The sequence below is a fragment of the Macaca nemestrina genome, chromosome 1 (assembly GCF_043159975.1).
Source record: "Macaca nemestrina isolate mMacNem1 chromosome 1, mMacNem.hap1, whole genome shotgun sequence".
NCBI classification, from domain to species: Eukaryota; Metazoa; Chordata; class Mammalia; order Primates; family Cercopithecidae; genus Macaca; species Macaca nemestrina.
Genome location: NC_092125.1, coordinates 222,017,946 through 222,041,047, shown reverse-complemented (window position 1 = coordinate 222,041,047; position 23,102 = coordinate 222,017,946). Strand labels below are relative to the sequence as shown.

Here is a 23,102-nt window from a genome sequence, read left to right as displayed (position 1 = left end):
TCCTGGGTTCAAGCGATTCTCCTGCCTCAGCCTCCCAAGCAGCTGGGATTACAGGCACCCGCCACCATGCCTGGCTAATTTTTGTATTTTTAATAGAGACGGGGTTTCACCGTATTGGCCAGGCTGGTCTCGAACTGCTGACTTCGTGATCCACCTGCCTCGGCCTCCCAAAGTGCTGGGATTACAGGCGTGAGCCATTGCACCTGTCCTGGTATATCATCTTTAAAGTAGAATTACAAGTAATTCTGTTTTTATAAAAGCAATAGATGTATTTTTTAAAAACACTCATTTCCGCCACGCGTGGTGGTTCATACCTGTAATCCTAGTGCTTTGGGAGGCTGAGGTGGACAGATCAGGAGGTCAAGTGATTGAGACCGGCCTGACCAACATGATGGAACCCCATCTCTATAAAAATACAAAAAAGTTAGCTGGGCATGGTGGTGCGTGCCTGTAGTGCTAGCTACTTGGGAGGCTGAGGCAGGAGGATTACTTGAACCTGGGAGGCGAAGGTTGCAGTGAGCTGAGATCTTGCCATTGCACTGCAGCCCGGGCGACAGAGCAAGACTCCATCTCAAAAAACAAAACAAGGCCGGGCGCAGTGGCTCACGCCTGTAATCCCAGCACTTTGGGAGACCGAGGTGGGTGGATCATGAAGTGAGGAGATCAAGACCATCCTGGCTAACATGGTGAAACCCCATCTCTACTAAAAATGCAAAAAATTAGCCTGGTGTGGTGGCGGGTGCCTGTAGTCCCAGCTACTTGGTAGGCTGAAGCGGGAGAATTGTATGAACCTGGGAGGCGGAGCTTGCGGCCAGCCGAGATCGCGCTACTGCACTCCAACCTGGGCGACTGAGCAAGACTCCGTCTCAGAAAAAAAAAAAAAAAAAAACATAAAACAAAAAAACCAAAACACTCATTTCCAGGCAATCTGGAAGGATAGGAAATGGAAAGTAAAAATCGGTTAATGAGGGCCGGGCCTGATTTCCCTCCCCTCGCTGGCTTTCTCCTCCTGCCTCACAAGTCCCAGGTCTGTTCTCAGCAGGAAGAATAGGGCTCCTGCTCTGCCTGATGATTTGGTTTACTCCTGTCACCTTTAGCCCTGGTATTGATGTCACCACAGAGCTGGACAGCTGGATTGACAAGTTTTGTCTGGATGCTGATGTGTTTGTGCTGGTGGCCAACTCAGAGTCCACCCTGATGCAGACGGTAACTCCTCCTCTGCCTTCTCCCAAGCTCCCACACCCCCTGGGCAGGCAGCTGATGGGGCCTTGGCTGTCAGGCTCCTGCTCCACCGAGGTCTTACCCTTTGTCTAGGAAAAGCACTTCTTCCACAAGGTGAGTGAGCGTCTCTCCCGGCCGAACATCTTCATCCTGAACAACCGCTGGGATGCATCCGCCTCAGAGCCTGAGTACATGGAGGAGGTTAGTGCCTCTGTTTGGCAGTTTGGGGAATGCCACCCCGAGGGAGCACTGCCTGCCACTGGGGCCACTTCATGCCCTCCTGGATCTGGTGACTTCCCTGAATTAACTTTATTGCCAAATAATTCTCCAAATACTCTCCTATGGTATCTTCTGGTGGCTTTTCCCCTCTGCCATCCACTTTGCTGGACGCACCCCCTTTTTAAGCCACTCTCCCCTAGGCTTAAAAAGGATCCCTGCAGCATTAGTGCATCTTCAGGACCAGTGCTCAGTTTGGTTTCTGAGGAGTTAGTATGGAACAGGCTCAGCTCTAGGGAGGTCTCTGTGAAAGAGGCTGGAAAGAGGAATGGAGAATACTGATTCTAACTGGTGACTCGCAACTCTTAGCTGTTTACTTATTTATTTAGAGACTGGGTTATGAGGCTGCCTAATTTTTGTATTTTTGGTAGAGATGGGGTTTTGCCATGTTGCCCACTCTGGTTTTGAACTCCACGGCTCAAGCGATCCACCCGCCTCAGCCCCCCAAAGTTCTGGGATTACAGGCATGAGCCACCGCTCCTGGCCTCACAACTCTAAATATGTGAAATGAAAGACAAACTGGGCATGGTGGTGCACACCTATAGGCTGAGAGAGGATCCCTTGAGACCAGGAATTTGAAACCACCCTGGGCGACATAGTACAACGCTGTCTCCAAAAAAATAAAGGGTAATAAGATTGATAATATGGGATGATAAAACATGCAGTTGCAGTCAACAGGCCGGAGTCCAAAATCTTTTTTTTTTTTTTTTGAGATGGAGTTTTGCTCGTCACCCAGGCTGGGGTGCAATGGCGCAATCTCGGCTCACTGCAACCTCCGCCTCCTAGGTTCAAGCAATTCTCTTCCCTCAGCCTCCCGAGTAGCTGGGATTACAGGCACCCACCATCACGCCTGGCTAATGTTTGTATTTTTAATAGAAATAGGGATTTCACCATGTTGGCCAGGCTGGTCTCAAACTCCTGACCTTAGATAATCCGCCCGCCTTGGCCTCCCAAAGTGCCGGGATTACAGGCATGAGCCACTGTGCCCAGCCCAGAGTCCAAATTCTGACTGACACTAGGCAGGCAGTGTGACTTTGGCAGATCCCTTGACCCTTCTGGTAAATCCAGTTTCCTCACCAGTGTGATAAATAGACTTGCTGAGAGGATAAAAGCTGTCTAAAACACCTGACACATGGTAGGTGTCTACAAGAAGCTGTTGTCACATTTTATAGGTAGAACCCCAGGTGTCAGAGCCAGGAGGGATTTTCTAGTGATGCCCACTCTTTCTGTAAACAATGCCCCAGGAGGACACAGCTTGTCAGAGTATAGCTCCCAGATTTAGGTTACTTGACCCCAGGGTTCCTTTCCTTCCAGGGCACAAAAGTGAGGCACTATATAAGCTTAACAAGAGGCAGTCTAGGGCATGTTTAAGCATTTCTGCTTGTATATGCATAAAATATCTTTGGCAGGCTCTACGCCAAGTAACCCCCACACATTGGTCTGGGAAACTTGGTGGTTGGAGAACAGAATAGTGGGAGACATTGCACTGTGTATGTGTTTGTGCCTTTGGCTGTTGAGCCATGTGAATATGTTGCCTATTCTTTTTTTTCTCACTCTGTTGCCCAGGCTGGAGTGCAGTGGTGCTATCTTGGCTCACTGCAACCTCCGTCTCCAAGTTCAAGCGATTCTCCTGCCTCAGCCTTCTGAGTAGCTGGGGTTACAGGCACCCGCCACCATGCGTGGCTGATTTTTTTGTGTTTTTAGTAGAGACAGGGTTTCACCATGTTGGCCAGGCTGGTCTTGAACTCCTGACCTCAATGATCCACCTGCCGTGGCCTCCCAAAGTGCTGGGATTACAGGCGTGAACCGCCGTGCCCAGCCTCTTATGACCTATTCTTTTAATGAAAGAGGCAGGTTGGGGCTGTGGGGCCACCTGCACCAACTTTGGACACATTTGTTTGGGCTCCAGGTGCGGCGGCAGCACATGGAGCGTTGTACCAGCTTCCTAGTGGATGAGCTGGGTGTGGTGGATCGATCCCAGGCCGGGGACCGCATCTTCTTTGTGTCTGCTAAGGAGGTGCTCAACGCCAGGATTCAGAAAGCCCAGGGCATGCCCGAAGGAGGTAATGATGAGAACAGATGTCCTTCTTTTCCCTGATGTTTGAGACATTTTGTCTCGTGCTGAGTCTGTCAGTAGAAAATCCTTCTGAGAAGGGGCTGCTGAGAAGAGCAGAGTGAGAGGCTCTTGCTCTTCAGCCAGTGGCTTGGTTTCTGGGGATTTCATCCTTTTCCTCTGCCGCCAAGTTGTTTCTGGGCTAATGCAGTACCATTCTCCTAGGGGGCGCTCTCGCAGAAGGCTTTCAAGTGAGGATGTTTGAGTTTCAGAATTTTGAGAGGAGGTTTGAGGTGAGTCCTTTGATTCTGGTATATGGTGATTCTGTGCCTCCCCAGTTCCCACTGGCCGTGTCCCTGGCAGTGAAAGCCAGAGTCTGGCCCTTGGCCGTAGGCCCCTGGTGGCCCCCACCTCCCTCCATGCCTTTGTGTGTTCCAGGAGTGCATCTCCCAGTCTGCAGTGAAGACCAAGTTTGAGCAGCACACGGTCCGGGCCAAGCAGATTGCAGAGGCGGTTCGACTCATCATGGACTCATTGCATGTGGCAGCTCGGGAGCAGCAGTAAGAGTCCAAGACTGCAGATAGGTGGAGAGGGCTGCCGAGATGAGGTTGTTCCTCCCCTGCCTTGGGCAGTTAGGACACGCCTTGATGGCAGGGCTGAGTCTCTGGGCTCCCACCCAGGGCCCTTTCCCTGGCCACCAGACCATGTCAGAGTCACATAGACAGCCTGGTGAGGAGGGCGGCTGGGTGCTTCATCACCCCACCTGGTCTGTGCAACATGATTCCCTGTGTTGGAGGCCTTGGCCCATGCCCTGCTGAGCTCCACAGCCATTCTCAGAGCCTGAACACATTTTTAAAAACAACATTCCAGCCAGGAGCAGTGGCTCACACCTGTGATCTCAACACTTTGAGAGACCAAGGCAGGAGGACTGCTTGAGGCCAGGAGTTTTGAGTCCAGCCCAGATAATATAGTAAGACCCCATCTCTACAAAAATTTTAAAAATCAGCTGGGTGTGGTGGCCGCACACCTGTAGTTCCAGCTACTTTGGGAGGCTGAGGCAGGAGGATCACTTGAGCCCAGGAGTTCAAGGTTCCAGTGAGCTGTGATTGCACCATTGCACTCTAGTCTGGGCAACAGAGTGAGACCCTGTCACTAAAGAATAATATGAAAACACCTTGCTTCTATCACACAGAATTGACTTTCTCGATTGTTTATTTTATTTATTTATTTTTAAGACGGAGTCTCGCTCTGTCGCCCAGGCTGGAGCGCAGGGGCGCAATCTCGGCTCACTGCAAGCTCTGCCTCCCGGATGCACGCCATTCTCCTGCCTCAACCTCCCGAGTAGCTGGGACTACAGGTGCCCACCACCGCGCCCAGCTAATTTTTTGTATTTTTTTAGTAGAGATGGGGTTTCACCGTGTTAGCCAGGATGGTCTGTTGACCTTGTGATCCACCCACCTCGGCCTCCCAAAGTGCTGGGATTACAGGTGTGAGCCACTGCGCCAGGCCTCAATTGTTTATATTAAGTTAAAATTTTAAAAAGTTAAGTTCCCTGTTGATTCTTTTGCACTTGTCCCAGTGTCACTCTGCCCAGAGGCACCATAATCATGAACTTACATTGTTCTATCACCCATTCAAACAGTACTTTCACATAAATGCTGAAGAATATGTCAGGTTTTTACATATTCTTACATCTTTACATATTCTTTTTTTTTTTTTTTTTTTTTTTTTTGAGACGGAGTCTTGCTCTGTCGCCCAGGCTGGGGTGCAGTGGCCGGATCTCAGCTCACTGCAAGCTCCACCTCCCGGGTTTACGCCATTCTCCTGCCTCAGCCTCCTGAGTAGCTGGGACTACAGGCGCCCGCCACCTCGCCTGGCTAGTTTTTTGTATTTTTTAGTAGAGACGGGGTTTCACCGGGTTAGCCAGGATGGTCTCGATCTCCTGACCTTGTGATCCACCCGTCTCGGCCTCCCAAAGTGCTGGGATTACAGGCTTGAGCCACCGCGCCCGGCCAACATCTTTACATATTCTTACGTTTTTACATATTCTTACATATCTGTACGTCTGAAGGTTTTTACATGCTTCAGACGTACAGATGTGGCATCACACTGTCACTGTACCTGGCTTTACTTTCTACTCAACATCGTTTTTCCCTTTATCCTTGTTAGTGTGTGTAGTTTGAGTTTATGAATAGGAACTGCTGTAGTATATTCCGTTGTGAATATGCCTTATTTTCCTATGGAGGGAATTTTAGATTTCTTTTTTGCTATTGGAAACCTTACTGCAGTGGACATGTGTTCACGTGTCCCCTTGTGCACCTTTGTAAGAGTCTACCTGGGGTGAATTCCTAGGGGTGTGGCGATTCTGTTTTAGGGTACACGCGTTTCCAGTTTTAGTCAGTTTTACTTGATTGCTCTCCAGAACAGCCGTACCCATTCATTGCATGACCAGTACTGTCCCTAGGCCTTCCATTTCCTCAGCTCTCACCAGAACTTCAGGCCTGGTCATTTTTGCCAGGCCTTGGTAGAAAATTGTGCCTTTAAAAATTTCATTTCCGGCTGGGCATGGTGGCTCACGCCTGTAATCCCAACACTGTGGGAGGCCAAGGCGGACGGATCACCTGAGGTCAGGAGTTCAAGACCAGCCTGACCAACATGGAGAAACCCTGTCTCTGCTAAAATTACAAAATTAGCTGGATGTGGTGACACATGCCTGTAATCCCAGCTACTCGGGAGGCTGAAGCAGGAGAATTGCTTGAACCCGGGAGGTGGAGGTTGCAGTGAGCGGAGATCGCGCCATTGCACTCCAGCCTGGGCAACAAGAGTGAAACTCCCATCTCAAAAAAAAAAAAAAAAAAAATTCATTTCCATGATTACTAGTGAGGTTGAGCTTTTTTCCCTATATTAATTGGCAGAATTTGTTTAAACCCCCTTACAACGCCCTCCCTGCTCTGTCCCCACCGCCTGTCCCACGTGGAAGACTGAGGAGTGCATGGTTGGCTGCAGGGCTCCCTTCTTACCTGGGAAGGGGCAAGCTTATGCCCCTGGGTGCGTGTGTGCAGCCCTGCCAGGCAAGAGAGCGGGCGGGGCGGCCTGGGCTTTCTGGCATCCCCTCTTGCTCCTCTGCTCAGCCAGACAGGAACATGGATTTCTCACCAGTACTCTGCTTTCAGGGTTTACTGTGAGGAAATGCGTGAAGAGCGGCAAGACCGACTGAAATTTATTGACAAACAGCTGGAGCTCTTGGCTCAAGACTATAAGCTGCGAATTAAGCAGATTACGGAGGAAGTGGAGAGGCAGGTGAGAAATGAGGAGGACGCATTCTGGGGAGATTTGGACTCCCGAGTAGAGTCCAGAAGAAAGCAGACCTCCTCTTAGGGACTTCTCAGCCTTCCAGAAGGAAGTTGTGGCCCTGCTTCAAGAATACAGAGCTGCCCTTTGGGTTCCATTGTTGGGTTGTGTGATGCTGGGCATGTTCCCCTTCCTCTGGACCTCCACAGATCACGTGAGTGTTTGATCAGCGAGTTTCCCAGACCCTCTCACCTCAGAGGCTTTAACTCCATAGAGCAGCTGAGGAGGCTGCTGGTTTGAGAGGAAAGATATGCCGTCTGCTGGGATCTCTCCTGGTGCTGCAGGACTGAACTTTGGTCTTCCTTGATACTTGACAGTGTGCTTCCTTTTGCCGTAGGTGTCAACTGCGATGGCCGAGGAGATCAGGCGCCTCTCTGTGCTGGTGGATGATTACCAGATGGACTTCCACCCTTCTCCAGTAGTCCTCAAGGTTTATAAGAATGTGAGTCATGGAGCAACAGGTCCTCTTGGCAGGAGGCCCCCAAAAGTGATTCAGCCCCTGCTGGTCTGGGTCAGGGCCCCCCAGCAGTGAAAGTGGAAGCCACAGAGACGAGGCCCAGGCTTCTGTCAGCCTTTTGGGGTCACCTGGTGGATGTGGCCTGAAGGGAATTTTGATGGACCTGCTGCTTCTCTTAACCTCCCTCTTCTGGTGGCAGGAACTGCACCGCCACATAGAGGAAGGACTGGGCCGAAACATGTCAGACCGCTGCTCCACGGCCATCACCAACTCCCTGCAGACCATGCAACAGGACATGATAGGTCAGTGCCCATAGGGAACTGGGGAGCTGTGGCCTGGGCTGCCCGAAGATCAGATACAGAGGCCAAGCTAAAGAAATCAGGACTTTCCTTATCTGTCACTTTTCATGATGATTCAACTCAATACCTTCAGGTTCTGGGTAGATGTTGTGAACTCATTCTTGTTTGGTTTTTGAGACAGTCTCATTCTGTAACCCAGGCTGGAGTGCAGTGGCATGATCTTGACTCACTGCAGCCTCCGCCACCTAGGTTCAAGCGATTCTTCTGCTTCAGCCTCCCAAGTAGCTGGGACTACAGGCATGACCACCACGCCTGGCTAATTGTTTTGTATTTTTAGTAGAAATGGGGTTTTGCCATGTTGGCCAGGCTGGTCTCAAATTCCTGACCTCAAGTGATCTGTCTACCTTGGACTCCCAAAGTGCTGGGATTACAGGCATGAGCCACCGGGCCTGGCCTTGTGAACTCATTCTGTACACAGGGTTGGGGAGCCCATCTTGTGCTACTACATGGGTCTGTCCTAGGCTGAGAATTGGGCCTGCTCCTGTAAGTCCATGTGAGGCAGAAGTGTTAGCAGTATGGCATCTGGGTCCACACTTGCCTGGGGGAGCTGGCCTCAAGTGAGGCGTGCTCAGTCTCATGGGCCAACTTGACCGGGGTGTGCTTCCCAGGCAGAGCTATTCAGCATGCCTGGCAGTAGCTGGTGGAGCCGTCTCCAAGGCTTGGTGCTGCTGTGGCGCAGGGCTGAGCTGATGAGCTTTTCCTCCATTTCTCCCCCGATAGATGGCTTGAAACCCCTCCTTCCCGTGTCTGTGCGGAGTCAGATAGACATGCTGCTCCCGCGCCAGTGCTTCTCCCTCAACTACGACCTGAACTGTGACAAGCTGTGTGCTGACTTTCAGGAAGACATTGAGTTCCATTTCTCTCTCGGATGGACCATGCTGGTGAACAGGTTCCTGGGCCCCAAGAACAGCCGTCGGGCCTTGATGGGCTACAATGACCAGGCAAGCAAAGCTTCTCACCTCAGGGGCATCGTGGGGGGTCAGTCTGTACCCCGCCTCCAGACACAGGAACCATTCTGAAACGGGGTAAAGGTCAGCAGCTGTGGTGGTGTGCCCCACCACACAGTACACCACAGTCAGAATTTCTGCTGCTGATTGAGCTGATCTGTTCTAAGCAGTGATATTTGTGAAATGACAGATGCTAGTATTTTTCTCTAATACATATTAAAGTAACTATTAAAAATAGATGACTTTAAAAATAACCACCTACATACAACTATTTTAAAGTTCAGATTTTAAAAACATTCATCTCTAAACCACTTGAGTTGTCACACGTACTGCCCTCTGTACACATCCCACGCTCGGGGAAGCTGCCAGGCGGGCCAGGATGACTCCTGCTCACGTTGTGCACATCCTGTGGTGTTCACCTGAGGGTCTCCTCTGCTACATCCGAAGCTAGTTGTCCTCTTTTTGCCTTTTGGAAATTGAAGAGCCACTCTATGTCCCTGTTCCCCAGACTAGGGCAACACTGAGGGTTCACGTGAATGAAAGACTCACCACGTCCCTGTCACCCCTCTCATCTTTCTCTCCTCAGGTTCAGCGTCCTATCCCTCTGACGCCAGCCAACCCCAGCATGCCCCCGCTGCCACAGGGCTCGCTCACCCAGGAGGAGTTCATGGTTTCCATGGTTACCGGCCTGGCCTCCCTGACATCCAGGACCTCCATGGGCATTCTTGTTGTTGGAGGAGTGGTCAGTGACCAGTTCAGCTTGGGAAGGTGGGGGTGGAGGGCAGGTGGGTGGGGCCTGAGGGCTAGGTTCCTGTGGTGGCCCCTGCATTGGGCCACACTCTACAGTCCACTGTATACTTTCTCCTCTCAGTGACTCTTCACTGTGATGGCATGGGGAGCGCTTACTCCCTCACCAAGTTTCCCTCACTTCCCGCTGGAGATGGTCCCAGCCTTTCTGGCCTCAGTGGGATCAAAGGAGACATAGAAAGAGGAACTTAAGAGTAGAAACATGAGGGCTCGTTGGCTGAGGCCCTTCGGACGGCCCTGGTAGTGATGGACCCTAAAGGAGGGTGGGCCACGGAGAGGCTGTCCTCCAGGCTGACTGTGTGCTCTGCAGGTGTGGAAGGCAGTGGGCTGGCGGCTCATTGCCCTCTCCTTTGGGCTCTATGGCCTCCTCTACGTCTATGAGCGTCTGACCTGGACCACCAAGGCCAAGGAGAGGGCCTTCAAGCGCCAGTTTGTGGAGCATGCCAGTGAGAAGCTGCAGCTTGTCATTAGCTATACTGGCTCCAACTGCAGCCACCAAGTCCAGCAGTGAGTGGCCCCATCGGACCCCAGCAGGAGACTGCCTTTAGGCAGGGTCAGCCCCCTCTCCCTTCCCCATCTCTCTTCCAACCTGGCCTGGAAGCCACTGGGTCCTGAGCATCATAGATCCGGGGCCTTCAGGTGTGCAGGGCCAGCTTTGAGGCCAGTGATGGGGAGAGGGGTCTCCCAGGGACACTTTGTGTCTTGGGCTGGGACTGGGTAGGCCTCTGGGCCCCTTGGTGAGGAAGAAATGGGAAGGCAAGAGATAGTCCTAGTAGGAGTTTTAGAAGTTGCCTTGAAGAGCTTGGGCTGTGGATGTAGCTTTGAAGTTTTGAACCCAGCCTGATCTTCATGCACATCTTAAGTCAGGTGGGAATCTATTGCTTAATCTGGGGTGGTCTGGACGAATATCCTCGCTTCCTTTTTTTTTTTTTTTTTTTTTTTTTGAGATGGAGTCTTGCTCAGTCACCCAGGCTGGAGTGCGGTGGCGCGATCTCGGCTCACTGCAAGCTCCGCCTCCTGGGTTCTCGCCATTCTCCTGCCTCAGCCTCCCGAGTAGCTGGGACTACAGGCGCCCGTCACTATGCCCGGCTAGTTTTTTTTTGTATTTTTAGTAGAGACGGGGTTTCACCGTGTTAGACAGGATGGTCTTGATCTCCCGACCTCGTGATCCGCCTGTCTTGGCCTCCCAAAGTGCTGGGATTACAGGCTTGAGCCACCGCGCCCGGCCCTCGCTTCCTTTTTTTGGTTGTGTGTGGCAGACCCTTTGCTCTAGACATTTTGCATCTAATTTATGTATTTCTCTGATTCTTTGAGGTAGATGTTGTCTTATAGGCATCTCCTTTTTCAAATTGAAGAAACTGAGATTTGAAAAACAGTCACATGTTCCCTGCTACTCGGCTGATGAGCAGCAGAGTCAGGATCTTTGCGTGCTGTTGCTTCTCAGGCCGTGGTGATGCCAAGTGTGTTTGGTTGTTATGATTATTCACAGTCTCAGCAGGATGTAGGAGATTCTGCCAAACCAGGGCTGGCTCAGGGCAGAGCTGCTGGCAGGAATATCGACGGGGCCAGCTGCTTCCCACTCTGGGTGGGTTAAGCCACCAGTGGCATCTTGCTCCACACACCCCAACTGATCCCTTCTCTGTCCTCCCCAGGGAACTGTCTGGGACCTTTGCTCATCTGTGCCAGCAAGTTGACGTCACCCGAGAGAACCTGGAGCAGGAAATTGCTGCCATGAACAAGAAAATTGAGGTTCTTGACTCACTTCAGAGCAAAGCAAAGTTGCTCAGGTGAGGCTGGCCTGGGTGGCCAAAGGAGGGTTCCAGGGTGCAGCACAGGCGCACTGGGGCTCAGCTGCTGGGCTTGTGTCTTGGGTGTGGCTTGTGTCTTGGGTGGGGATTTAATTTATTCATGTTAGATGTGTACCACGGGCCAGGCACAGTGGCCAACACCTGTAATCCCAGCACTTTGGGAGGCCGAGGCAGGTAGATCACCGAAGGTCAGGAGTTTGAGACCAGCCTGGCCAACATGGTGAAACCCTGTGTCTACTAAAAATGCAGAAATTAGCTGGGCATGGTGGCGTGCGCCTGTAATCCCAGCCACTTGGGAGGCTGAGGCAGGAGAATGGCTTGAACCCAGGAGGCGGAGGTTGCAGTGAGCAGAGATCGCGCTATTGCACTCTAGCCTGGGCGACAAGAGCAAAACTCTGTCTCAAAAAAAAAAAAAAAAGATGTGTACCACGTACCTCATGGGTGCCAGATGGTGCTGGTGCTGGAGGTTCAACAAGACACAGCGTCACTGCCTTCAAGGCACTTGCAGCTGAAGGCATGGTGGCATCACAGTACTGCGAGACTGCAGTTCACAGCGCCCTGTGCCGAACCGCAGGGCCTACAGTGCTTTACATGTGCTGTTTCACTCAGTCTTCCCTATCCCTCCATTTTCTATGTAGAAAAATTGGGGAACTTGTCTGGCATCTCAGAAAATGGCCAGGCTAGGAGGGGAGCCCAGGTGTACTTGGCTCCAGCAGCCCTTGCACTCTGATTCTCCTTACACCTGCCGCTCTTTGGACCCATGAAGAGGGCATAGCCCCCCGTTTGTCCACAGAGAAGCTGGTTACTTGGCTGGGGACTCGCAGAACTGGGATTGGAACTCAGATCTCCAGGGAGTCTCTGTGGAGCTTTCATTAACAGTTTGCTGGAAAGAGCATCAGTCTGATGAATCTGGAGTCCTGGGTTCTCTCCAGCCACTCATGTTTGGCTCAAGCTCTTAACTCTGCTATGTCTCATTATTTTCATCTGTAAAATGGGAGTAAGATTTCATGACACAGCTGCACGACTGAATGTAAAAGTGCCCTGCAAAAATCCTTGGCCTGCCCGGCTCATGATAGCATCAGCACACGGGGACCCTGCAGAAGTCCTCGGCCTGCCCAGCCTGTGATAACATCAGCACATGGGGACCCTCCACTTCCTGCCCTCACCCCTGACGTCAGAGCCTGCAGGGTGGCAGAGCCAGAGGGGAGATGCATCAGAGGGTGTCAGCTCCAACCGTCACCAGATCAGTGGGCTTTCCCTGCCCTCGACTGTGCGGATGTGCCCCCCCGCCCCACCCCCACCTGGGGACAGCTGCTTCCTAGGGACACACTGCTTGCCCTCTGGGGACTCAAAAAGGGGGAATGTGGTGGGGGGGAACTGCTGCTTGTCAGCCACAGTGACATGGTTGAACCTGGAAAGGGTCTCCTGTCAGTACCTCAACCCCTTCCTTGGCAGGCAGGGAAGCTGAGTTCCTGACAGCTCAGGGACTTGCACATGGTCCTGGTGAAGCAAACACAGGTCTTGAGAATCAGAAAAGCCTGACTTGCAGCTCCCTGGCTTATTAACCATGTGGCCTTGGGAAGTTATTTAACCCCTCTGGGCCTCCTTGTCCCCATCTGTGAAACAGGAATAAATACGATTGTTGGAGGATTACGTAAGGGTGTGTGTCAAGTGTCCTTAGGATGGTGCCTGGTAGGTAGTCCTAATACTGCCTGTCATCAGCTGTCATGGTTACTAAAGAAACATTTCTTTGCAGGAATAAAGCCGGTTGGTTGGACAGTGAGCTCAACATGTTCACACACCAGTACCTGCAGCCCAGCAGATAGTGGGCACCTGAGGCGGAGCCTGCGTGGAGAGGGGCGGTGCTGCCAGCCCTGAGTGCTGTGTGGGCTCCCCCAGGGGCACATGTGGCTCCTGCCCCCGGCCACCGCCAAGAGAATGAAGCACCCAGTCTCGTACCATTTTGAGCCCTCCAGCACTAGTTATTTTCCCCCTCCTTTGCCTGCTGTTGCAGGAAGATCTGGCTCATACCCCTAAAGGACACTTTCAACGACAGCTATGGACAGCTTGGTACCAAGGAGTTAAGTTGAAGCTTTTTCCAGCTCTCTTGGGTTCATCTGAGTGCTTGATAAGGCCTTGGGATCTCAGCATTGCACAATGCCTCATGGAAGCCTTTGAGGGTATCACGCAGACACCCCCACCTTTCTTCAGCCTGTGCACACCTGCCCTCCTTGCAGCCCAGCACACCTACAGGTGTAAGGGATGATTGGAGTTTCTTCCCAGAGAGTCTGTCCCAGAAGGACTGTGGCTTGTGTGTGTTCATTCTCACCTGTTGGCTCAGTGCTTTATCCCATTTACAGAGCCTCTCAGACACGTCTTGGTGTTGAGGCTCAGTTACCACTGGGCTTAGGCTGAGGCGGGCCCTGTGCTGCAGCCGAGGCAGCTGGAGGAGTGGGAATAGCTAAGAGGAGAGGGCTGTTGGATATATGAGGAGATGGCAGAGCAAGTGGCGGTCACTGGGACAAGGAGGGACTTGCCTCTCTTCTCATTATTGTGCCCCCTGCTTTAGTGTCAGTCCTGGACTTGTGCAGGCCTGTTTTGTGTAGATGTGTTTTGGAAGATGGCTTGGTCTAGGTGGTTGAAGGATGTAGTAGAAGGAAGGATGGTGGAAGGTGGGGACCTTGGTAGCTGGCTAAGGAGCGTGGGCTCCACACAAGACAGCTGGAGAATGGGCCGTCCATTTGACCTCGTTCTCAAGGGGCTCATGGGTCTGAGAGCCCCCACCCACTAGGCTTGATTGCATCCCTGTTGTGTCCTTTAAGAGACATGTTTCTTAACCCCCCAACCTTGCCCCAAGTGCCCTGGACTAAATTTCCTGCGCCAGTGACTGCAGTTGGCCAAGGGACAATGCGGAAAATCCAGTGCCCATCCTTCCACCCTCCCTGATCCCCAGAAACTTGGACTGACCCCCTTATCCTTATGCTGATGTTGAGTTTTGGGATTGTTGCTGGTTGAAGTGGGGGCAGATGCCTGTCACCAAGGTGTTGACTGTGTGAGAAAAACAGTTTGGGTGACAAATCCTGTGTGGCACAAGTTGGATCGCTTCCTAGAAATAAGCAACACCTCTCCCGAAAAGCAGCCCACAGGGCAGGGGCCCCGCAGCCCAGCCATCACTCATCTTTGAGGAAATTAGTTGGTGGCCTCTGTGCACTGGTTGGTGGCCACATCACAGGTGATGTCCTGTTCACATACCTGCTTGTACTTAAAACCCTCAGTCTGTCCTGTTGTGTGGGGCAAAGTGATGGACTCTGCCAGGTGGACGTGCTGTGGGTGGGTGTTCCCGGTGCGTGCTGGGCCTGAATGGATAGGGGCCACTTCACAGCATGTCAGGGAAAATCAGTGTCACACAATTCCAATGGATTTTATGCTCTTTTTGGGGAAAAAAAAAAAATTATTTAGCATAAACATGAATTTTTTTTCAATGTAGCCCCTGGGGAATGAATGAAATTTTGAGCTTCTTCAATAAGTAAAATTAAATTAAGACCACTGAGGGAGAGACCCTTTCTGAAAGAAGTCTGGCCAAAAGCACTTGTAATGCTGCTGACATTGTTCTGTTTTTACGTTCATTTGCTGGAGCGCAAGACGTGCTGACACAGTGAGTTTTCTCTGATGTATTTAAGGTGATATATTTGCCTGAGTTACTCCTGTATCATTCTCATAATATTGGAAACTAAAATAAAACCTAGTTGGAAATCCTTTGTGAGATCTCCATCTTTTCGGGTTCTTGTACAAACTCCTCTTTGACATGGCCAGCTGTGTTCTGAAGTGACCACAACTATAGTTCCCACTATAATGTGGTTCCTTATTCTCGGAAGGAATTTGATACTCTCAAAACAACAAATGGTGTAACTGATCTTTAAGGATCAGGAAATCGAGACTGATTTCTTTATAGATTTCTCTGTAACTCCAGACCATTTTTTCACTTAAAAAGTAAATGACTCACTGTTCCATCCTGCTTTGCCTTCTGAGAATTTGGTTGCGACCATTCTTTTTTTTTTTTTGAAATGGAGTCACGCTCTGCCGCCCAGGCTGGAGTGCTGGAGTGCGGTGGCATGATCTCGGCTCACTGCAATCTCCACCTCCTGGGTTCAGGCAATTCTCTGCCTCAGCCTCCCGAGTGGCTGGGATTACAGGCACCCGGCTTGACCACCCAGCTAATTTTGGTATTTTAGTAGAGACGAGGTTTCACCATCTTGGCCATGCTGGTCTGGAACTCCTGACCTTGTGATCCACCCGCCTCGGCCTCCCAAAGTGCTGGGATTACAGGCATAAGCCGTTGCGCCCGGCGTTTTTCTTTTGTTTAAGGGTCCTCAGGAGTAGATATGGGGGTGGCTAGTCAGTTTCCCCACCCCTACAGCTGTCCTCTCAGCTCTGGTGCCGCCCAGTGGCCACCCTGCTCTCCCACAGAGGCCACAGCTCAGCTGATAGCAACCTCATCCTTCCAGATTCCCAGGGCACACACTTGGGGCATCACCCATGAGTCCGCGGTCACATGTGCTGCACCTAATCTGTCACCTGCTGTCTTCCAAGTCTATCAACCCTGCCCAGTTCCTCACCTCCATCACAACCATCAGCCCGGACCCAGGTTCCTGCTCCTGCCTTGTCCCTGCCTATCCTTGCCATCCTGCGGCTGTTTCAAGGCAGCAGCCAAAGACTTTCTTAGGTAACAAAAAAAATGAATCATTATGGTTTTTGTTTTTTTTTTTTTTTCCAATCCACAAAACAAGTAGTTTCTGTCATCAACAAGATGTTATGTACAACCCACTAAATTGTTCACAACACCATCATCCTGGGTGATGAGCCATAGTTTGAAAAAGGGTCTTCTTGCCTTATGCAAATGCTGCTTAGTTATTCCCAGTCAAGGCTAGCCTCATTCCTGTGCTTTCTCTGACTACCTCATCTGTCCACTGGGGAATCTGAGAGGCTGGAAGTTTTAACCCTCTGGTAACAATGTCCCCATTTAATCACAAAAAGTAGGTAGTCAGGAATGTATCACTGTGTCCCAAGCACTGGGGTGACAGCCCAGGCAGCTCTCTCAGAGAGCATCTGGCTCATACATGGCTTCAGAAGCAGGGCCCTCACAGATGTCAGCTAAGTTGTTCACTGGGTCCTCAAGTGGATGGTTTCCTGTCTCTAAGTGGGACTCTTAGGCTTGAGATAAGAACAGCCAACTTTTTTGAGTTTAGCATGTGTCAGACATTCATATGCATGAGCCCTAATCTCAAAATCCAATGGTCTATTTTCCCTAATTTCCTCAAATGAGGAAGTTCATGATTTCAGCAAAATATTTGTGCACCTACTCTGGGCTAAGCATGGTTCTAGGCATTGGGAATATAGCAGTAACTAAGGTGGATAAAAATCTGCCTCTGGGGCTGGGCGTGGTGGCTGATGCCTGTAATCCCAGCACTTTTGGGAGGCCAAGGTGGGCGGATCACAAGGTCAGGAATTAAAGACTAGCCTGGCCAACATGGTGAAACCCCATCTCTACTAAAAATACAAAAATTAGCCAGGCTTGGTGGCGTGCGCCTGTAATCCCAGCTGCTAGGGAGGCTGAGGCAGGAGAATTGCTTAAACCTGGGAGGAGTAGGTTGCAGTGAGCCGAGATCGCGCCATTGCACTCTAGCCTGGGCAACAGAGGGAGGCTCCCTCTCAAAACAACAACAACAACAACAGAAATCTCACTCACTGATTAATAACCTTTTTCAATTACAAAGAAAAACAACATATTCGCAAAACTCCCTAACATCAGGAGCCATCAGGCAAATGATCCCAAGTCTTGATTTACAAACCAAACCCTTATGCCTCTGATCACATAGAGGACTGGTTCTTACAAACATTTTTTTTTTTTTTTTTTTTTTTTGAGATAGATTTTTGTTGGCTGGAGTGCAGTGGCTCTATCATGGCTCACTGCAGCCTTGACCTCCCAGACTCAAGTGATCCTCTCACCTTAGCCTCCCGAATAGCTGGGATTAAAAGTGTGCGCCGCCCATGCCCAGATAAGTTTTTTGTTTTTTGTAGAGACGAGGGGTCTCACTATGTTACCCAGGCTGGTTTCGAACTCCTGATCTCAAGTGATCCTCACATCTAGGCTCCCCAAAGTGCTGTGATTATAGGCGTGAGCCACCATGCCTGGACACAAACATTCTTTTTCTTTTTAAAATTTAATTTAATTTTTAAAATAGAGAATGTATGTTGGCTGGGCATGGTGCCTCATGCCTGTAATCCCAGCACTTTGGGAGGCTGAGGCGAGACGATCGCTTGAGTTCATGAGTTTGAGACCAGCCTGGGCAATCTGGCAAAACCCTGTCTCTGCAAAAAATACAAAAATGAGCCCAGCATGATGGTGTGCACTGGTAGTCCTAGCTACTCCAGAGGCTGAGGTAGGAGGATCACTTGAACCCAGGAGGTGGAGGCTGCAGTGAGCTGAGATTGCATCACTGCACTCTAACCTGGGCAACAGGGAGATGCTGTTTCAAAAAAAAAAAAAAAAAAAAAAAAAAGAGATGGGATCTCACTGTGTTGCCCAGGCTGGCCTCGAATTCCCAAGCTCAAGTGATCCTCCCGCCTCAGCCTCCCAGAGTGCTGGAGCTACAGGCATGAGCCACCACACCCAGCCAACAAACATTCTTTTCTGATAAGCAACTGCAGAACTTAAGCTAGTTTCAGCCAGCTTACGGAAGCTGTGAACAAACTATTTAGCCATTGCACATGAGCTCACCTCTTCTCATAAATATGTATACAGCTTTTCCCTCAAACCTGCTAAATATGTATGAATACGGGCCCTGTGAGGCATAAAACCCAACCTGTCCTTTCTCTCTTGGAAGAGAGCACCTTCGGTGCACGCTGCAGACCGTCTCTTCCTGGTTTGCAAACAAGTATCAACAAGAAAGTGCTCCTTTCTACTATTTAGCCATCTTGGTGATCTTTTAGACAACATTGTGAGTATTTCTGCTAGGAACGTTAGTGTTCAAATCTCTGTGTAGGCAGATGTTTTCATTTTTTGCAGGTAGATATCTCAGGCTGGACTTGGGCCATATGGTAAATTTATGTTTAACTTCTACAGATTTTGCGAAGTGTTATACTGTTTTATATCCCCACCAGTAATGCGCATGGGTTCATATATATATATATATATATATATATTTTTTTTTTTTTTTTTTTTTGAGACAGTCTTACTCTGTCACCCAGGCTGGAGTGCCGTGGTACAATCGTGGCTCACTGCAACCTCCGCCTCCCAGGTTCAAGCCATTCTCCTGCCTCAGCCTCTCGAGTAGCTGGGATTACAGGCGCCTGCCACCACGCCTGGCTAATTTTTTTGTATTTTTTAATAGAGACAGGGTTTCACCATGTTAGCCAGGCTGGTTTCGAATTCCTGACCTCAAATGATCCACCCGCCTCAGCCTCCCAAAGTGCTAGGATTACAGGTATGAGACACTGTGCCCGGCCTACAGTGAATCTTTAACTTTACACACCATCACTTTAGATCTATACATCGATATGTAGTGGTATCTCATTGTGGGTTTAATTTACATTTGCTGCCGGGCGTGGTGGCTCAAGCCTGTAATCCCAGCACTTTGGGAGGCCGAGACGGGTGGATCACGAGGTCAGGAGATCGAGACCACCCTGGCTAACAAAGTGAAACCCCATCTCTACTAAAAAATACAAAAAACTAGCCGGGCGAGGTGGCGGGCGCCTGTAGTCCCAGCTACTCGGGAGGCTGAGGCAGGAGAATGGCGTGAACCCGGGAGGCGGAGCTTGCAGTGAGCCGAGATCCGGCCACTGCACTCCAGCCTGGGCGACAGAGCGAGACTCCGTCTCAAAAAAAAAAAAAAAAAAAAAAAAAAAAATGTACATTTGCCTAGTGAATGGATCCCAGAACAGGAGAAAACTTAGGCAGACTGGGATGGAAGCTGGAACTAGAGGCATTCGTGGTGGATAAGGATGCTGTATGGAGTCTCTGGCAAGCCTCAGTTTTTATGATGTTCGGCATCTTTTTATGTGCTTGTCATCTGTATTTTTCCTTTGGTGAAATGTCTGTTCAATTATTTTGCCCATTTTAAAAATTGGGCTGTTTTATGAGTTTGAGAGCTCTTTATGTAATCTGGATATAAATTCTTTGATACATCATTTGCAAATATTTTCTCCAATCTTGTGGTTTGTCTTTTCATTTTTTTTTTCTAAAAATGGAACAAGTTCCAAATTTTTAATCTGGACAAAGAGAATTAAAACCAAGCATATCATACTTCCAAAACACATATCCATCGGCGAGTCAGCAAATCTGGAGAAAAGCAACTGGAATTGACTATGAGGCTGCTGGAATTAATCTTCATCGTCTCATTGCAAAGGTACTACCTGAATTCCTTTGGCTATCCTTTCTGTTAATATTATTTGCAGCAATTACTCTTAGTGACATCAAATCAAATGATCCACCTGTAACATCCATTAGCATGCCATCAGCTTCAGTAACAATAATGCTAACTCCTGCAAGAGCCCAGCAGTGAATTCCCATTGCATAATATGCATCTGCTCCTCCAATTGCCACAAGGCAAACAGCTGCCGTTCCAATACTCCGGATCCCATGAACAGGAATGCAAAAAAACTTTTCCATGTTAGAAAGAACAATTCTTACAGTCTCTGGTGTTCTGGAAGAGCCCAATTCAGTCACCAAGAGTGGTTTGGTAATATCTTCTTGTTGTGAAACCTGTAGTTTTTGACCATTACAAAAGGCACCTTTTTCTTTCCTGGAAGTGTACATCTTATCTCCCGCATAACTGTATACAACTCCAAATTATATCTTTTTATTTACAGCAAAGCCGATTGAAACAGCTACAAAAGGAAATCTATGTACAAAGTTAGTTGTTCCATCAATAGGGTCAATGATCCACGTGGGGTTGTTAGTTAAGGCACTTTTCTCCCCGCTGCCACAGATTCCTCACCAATGAAACTGAGATGGGTACTTTTCTTTTAAGGAAGAGAGAAGCATTTCTTCAACTTTTTGGTCCGCAGCAGTTACCAAATCAACTGGAGAACCTTTCGGTATAACATTCATTTCATTTCTTTTTTTTTTTTTTTTTTTTGAGATGGAGTCTTGCTCTGTCGCTCAGGCTGCAGTGCAGTGGTGTAGTCTCGGCTCACTGCAAGCTCCGCCTCCTGGGTTCACACCATTCTCCTGCCTCAGTCTCCCGAGTAGCTGGGACTACAGGCGCCAGCCACCGTGCCTGGCTAATTTTTTTTTGTATTTTTAGTAGAGATGGGGTTTCACCGTGTTAGCCAGGATGGTCTCGATCTCCTGACCTCGTGATCCGCCCGCCTCAGTCTCCCAAAGTGCTGGGATTACAGGTGTGAGCCACGGTGCCCAGCCTGATTTCATTTTTTAGAGCATCACAAACTACCTCTCCAGCTCATCTTGCTAGAGTTACTGCATAATCCATGCATTCCTGCCAAGGATCAGCCATCTTCTTGAGTCGGAGGGGTTCCTGCTAGTTCAGTGCCTGGTGTTATCACTCTCAGCTCTTCCGGAGGTAGAGGGGCTACCTATCTTCTTTTCATTCTGTTTGTTTGTTTGTTTGTTTTAATTTCAGATGGAGTTTCCCTCTCGTTGCCCTTACTGGAGTGCAATGGTGTGATCTCGGCTCACCACAACCTCCACCTCCTGGGTTGAAGCGATTCTCCTGCCTCAGCCTCCCAAGTAGCTGGGATTACAGGTATGTGCCACCATGCCTGACTAATTTTGTATTTTTTTTTTGTTTGTTTGTTTTTTGTTTTTTGAGACGGAGTCTCGCTCTGTTGCCCAGGCTGGAGTGCAGTGGCGCGATCTCGGCTCACTGCAAGCTCCGCCTCCTGGGTTTACACCATTCTCCTGCCTCAGCCTCCTGAGTAGCTGGGACTACAGGCACCCGCCACCGCGCCCGGCTAATTTTTTGTATTTTTAGTAGAGACGGGGTTTCACCGTGGTCTCGATCTCCTGACCTTGTGATCCGCCCGCCTCGGCCTCCCAAAGTGCTGGGATTACAGGCGTGAGCCACCGCGCCCGGCCTAATTTTGTATTTTTATTAGAGATGGGTTTCTCCGTGTTGGTCAGGCTGGTCTCGAGCTCCCAACCTCAGGTGATCCCCCCGCCTTGGCCTCCCAAAGTGCTGGGATTACAGGCGTGAGCCACTGTGCCCAGCCAATTTTTGTATTTTTAGTAGAGACGGGGTTGCGCCATGTTGCCCAGGCTGGCCACCACGCCCGACCCCAGTTTTTCTAAGTTTTATAGTTTAGGTTCACAACTAGATCTATGATTCATTCTAGGTTAATTTTTGCATATGGGTTTTTTTTTGTTTGTTTGTTTTGTTTGGATGAGTGTGTGGATATCCAATTATACCTGCAACATTTGTTGAAGACACCATCTTTTCTTGTTTTTCCAAGTTTCCACACACATTATTGATAAAATACATTTTTTGCGGGGGGGGGGGGCGCTGGGTGTCGCTGGTCTGTAACTCCTTACCTCAAGGGATCCACCCACCTCAGCCTCCCAAAGCGCTGAGATTACAGGCGTGAGCCACCGCCCTGGGCCAGAGGCATTATCCTTTCTCCACTGAATTGTGCTTTCATTTTTGTCAAAAATTAATTGCCCACATATCGGAACTCTTTATTCTGCTGCATTGATCTATTCGTCTATCTGGACACCAATACTATACTTTCTTTTTTTCATTTATTTATTTATTGAGACAGGGTCTCCCTCTTTGTCAGTCAGGCTGGAGTGCAGTGGTGCAGTCTCAGCTCACTGCGGCCTCAGCCTTTTTGGCTCAGGTGATCCTCCCATCTCAGCCTCCCGAGTAGCTGGGACTACAGGCAAGTGCCTGGTTCATTTTTTGTAGAGACGGGGTTTTGCCATGTTGCCCAGGCTGGATATCTTTTTTTTTTTCCTTCTCTTTTTTGAGATGGAGTCTTGCTCTGTTATCCAGGCTGGAGTGCAGTGGCGTGATCTCAGTTTACTGCAACCTCCACCTCCCTAGTAGCTGGGTTTAAGCGATTATCGTGCCTCAGCCTCTGCCGGCCACCTTGCCCGGCTAATTTTTTTTTTTTTTTTTTTTTTTTAATTCAGAGTCTCGCTCTGTCGCCCAGGCTGCAGGGCAGTGGCGCAGTCTTGGCTCACTGCAACCTCCGCCTCCCGGGTTCACGCCATTCTCCTGCCTCAGCCTCCCCAGTAGCTGGGACTAAAGGCGCCCATCACCACGCCCGGCTAATTTTTTGTATTTTTAGTAGAGACCGGGTTTCACTGTGTTAGCCAGGATGGTCTCGATCTCCTGACCTCATGATCCGCCCGCCTCGGCCTCCCAAAGTGCTGGGATTACAGGCGTGAACCACCGCGCCCGGTCTTGCCCGGTTAATTTTTGTATTTTTAGGTTTACAGGCGTGAGCAACCGCACCCGGCCCCAATACTACATTTTCTTGTTTACTGTATAGTCCTTATCTTCCGGCACAAAGCAGGCACTCTCTAAAAACCTGAATGAAAGTATGAAGCAGGCCGGCCGCGGTGGCTCATGCCTGTAATCTCAGCACTTTGGGAGGCTGAGGCGGGCGGATCACGAGGTCATGAGTTCGAGACCAGCCTGGCCAACATAGTGAACCCGTCTCTACTTGGAAAAAAAAAAAAAGCCTGTAGTCCCACCTACTCGGGAGGCTGAGGTAGGAGAATCGCTTGAACCCGGGAGGCAGAGATCGTGGTGAGCGGAGATCGCGCCACTGCACTCCAGCCTGGGCAACAGAGCGAGACTC

General features: G+C 49.9%; 1 protein-coding gene and 1 pseudogene across 5 annotated transcripts in view; one reads left to right on the top strand and one right to left on the bottom strand.

Moving 5' to 3' along the window:
* The window catches only part of LOC105473173 (mitofusin 2), a 31,031-nt gene extending 15,999 nt beyond the window's left edge, over positions 1-15,032 (top strand). For all 5 annotated transcript variants that reach the window (XM_011726820.2, XM_011726822.3, XM_011726824.3 and 2 more), the window contains 13 exons: positions 1,098-1,206; positions 1,315-1,422; positions 3,407-3,560; positions 3,776-3,843; positions 3,989-4,110; positions 6,724-6,850; positions 7,239-7,343; positions 7,558-7,660; positions 8,438-8,658; positions 9,251-9,406; positions 9,782-9,978; positions 11,124-11,258; positions 13,036-15,032. In XM_011726820.2, the coding sequence (XP_011725122.2) occupies positions 1,098-1,206; positions 1,315-1,422; positions 3,407-3,560; positions 3,776-3,843; positions 3,989-4,110; positions 6,724-6,850; positions 7,239-7,343; positions 7,558-7,660; positions 8,438-8,658; positions 9,251-9,406; positions 9,782-9,978; positions 11,124-11,258; positions 13,036-13,105 (1,675 nt within the window). In that variant the 3' untranslated portion in view covers positions 13,106-15,032. The remainder of the gene's footprint in view (positions 1-1,097; positions 1,207-1,314; positions 1,423-3,406; positions 3,561-3,775; positions 3,844-3,988; positions 4,111-6,723; positions 6,851-7,238; positions 7,344-7,557; positions 7,661-8,437; positions 8,659-9,250; positions 9,407-9,781; positions 9,979-11,123; positions 11,259-13,035) is intronic.
* A 4,626-nt stretch (positions 15,033-19,658) lies between these two features.
* LOC105473241 (inositol monophosphatase 1-like) lies at positions 19,659-21,064 on the bottom strand (annotated as a pseudogene).
* Positions 21,065-23,102: the final 2,038 nt, after the last annotated feature.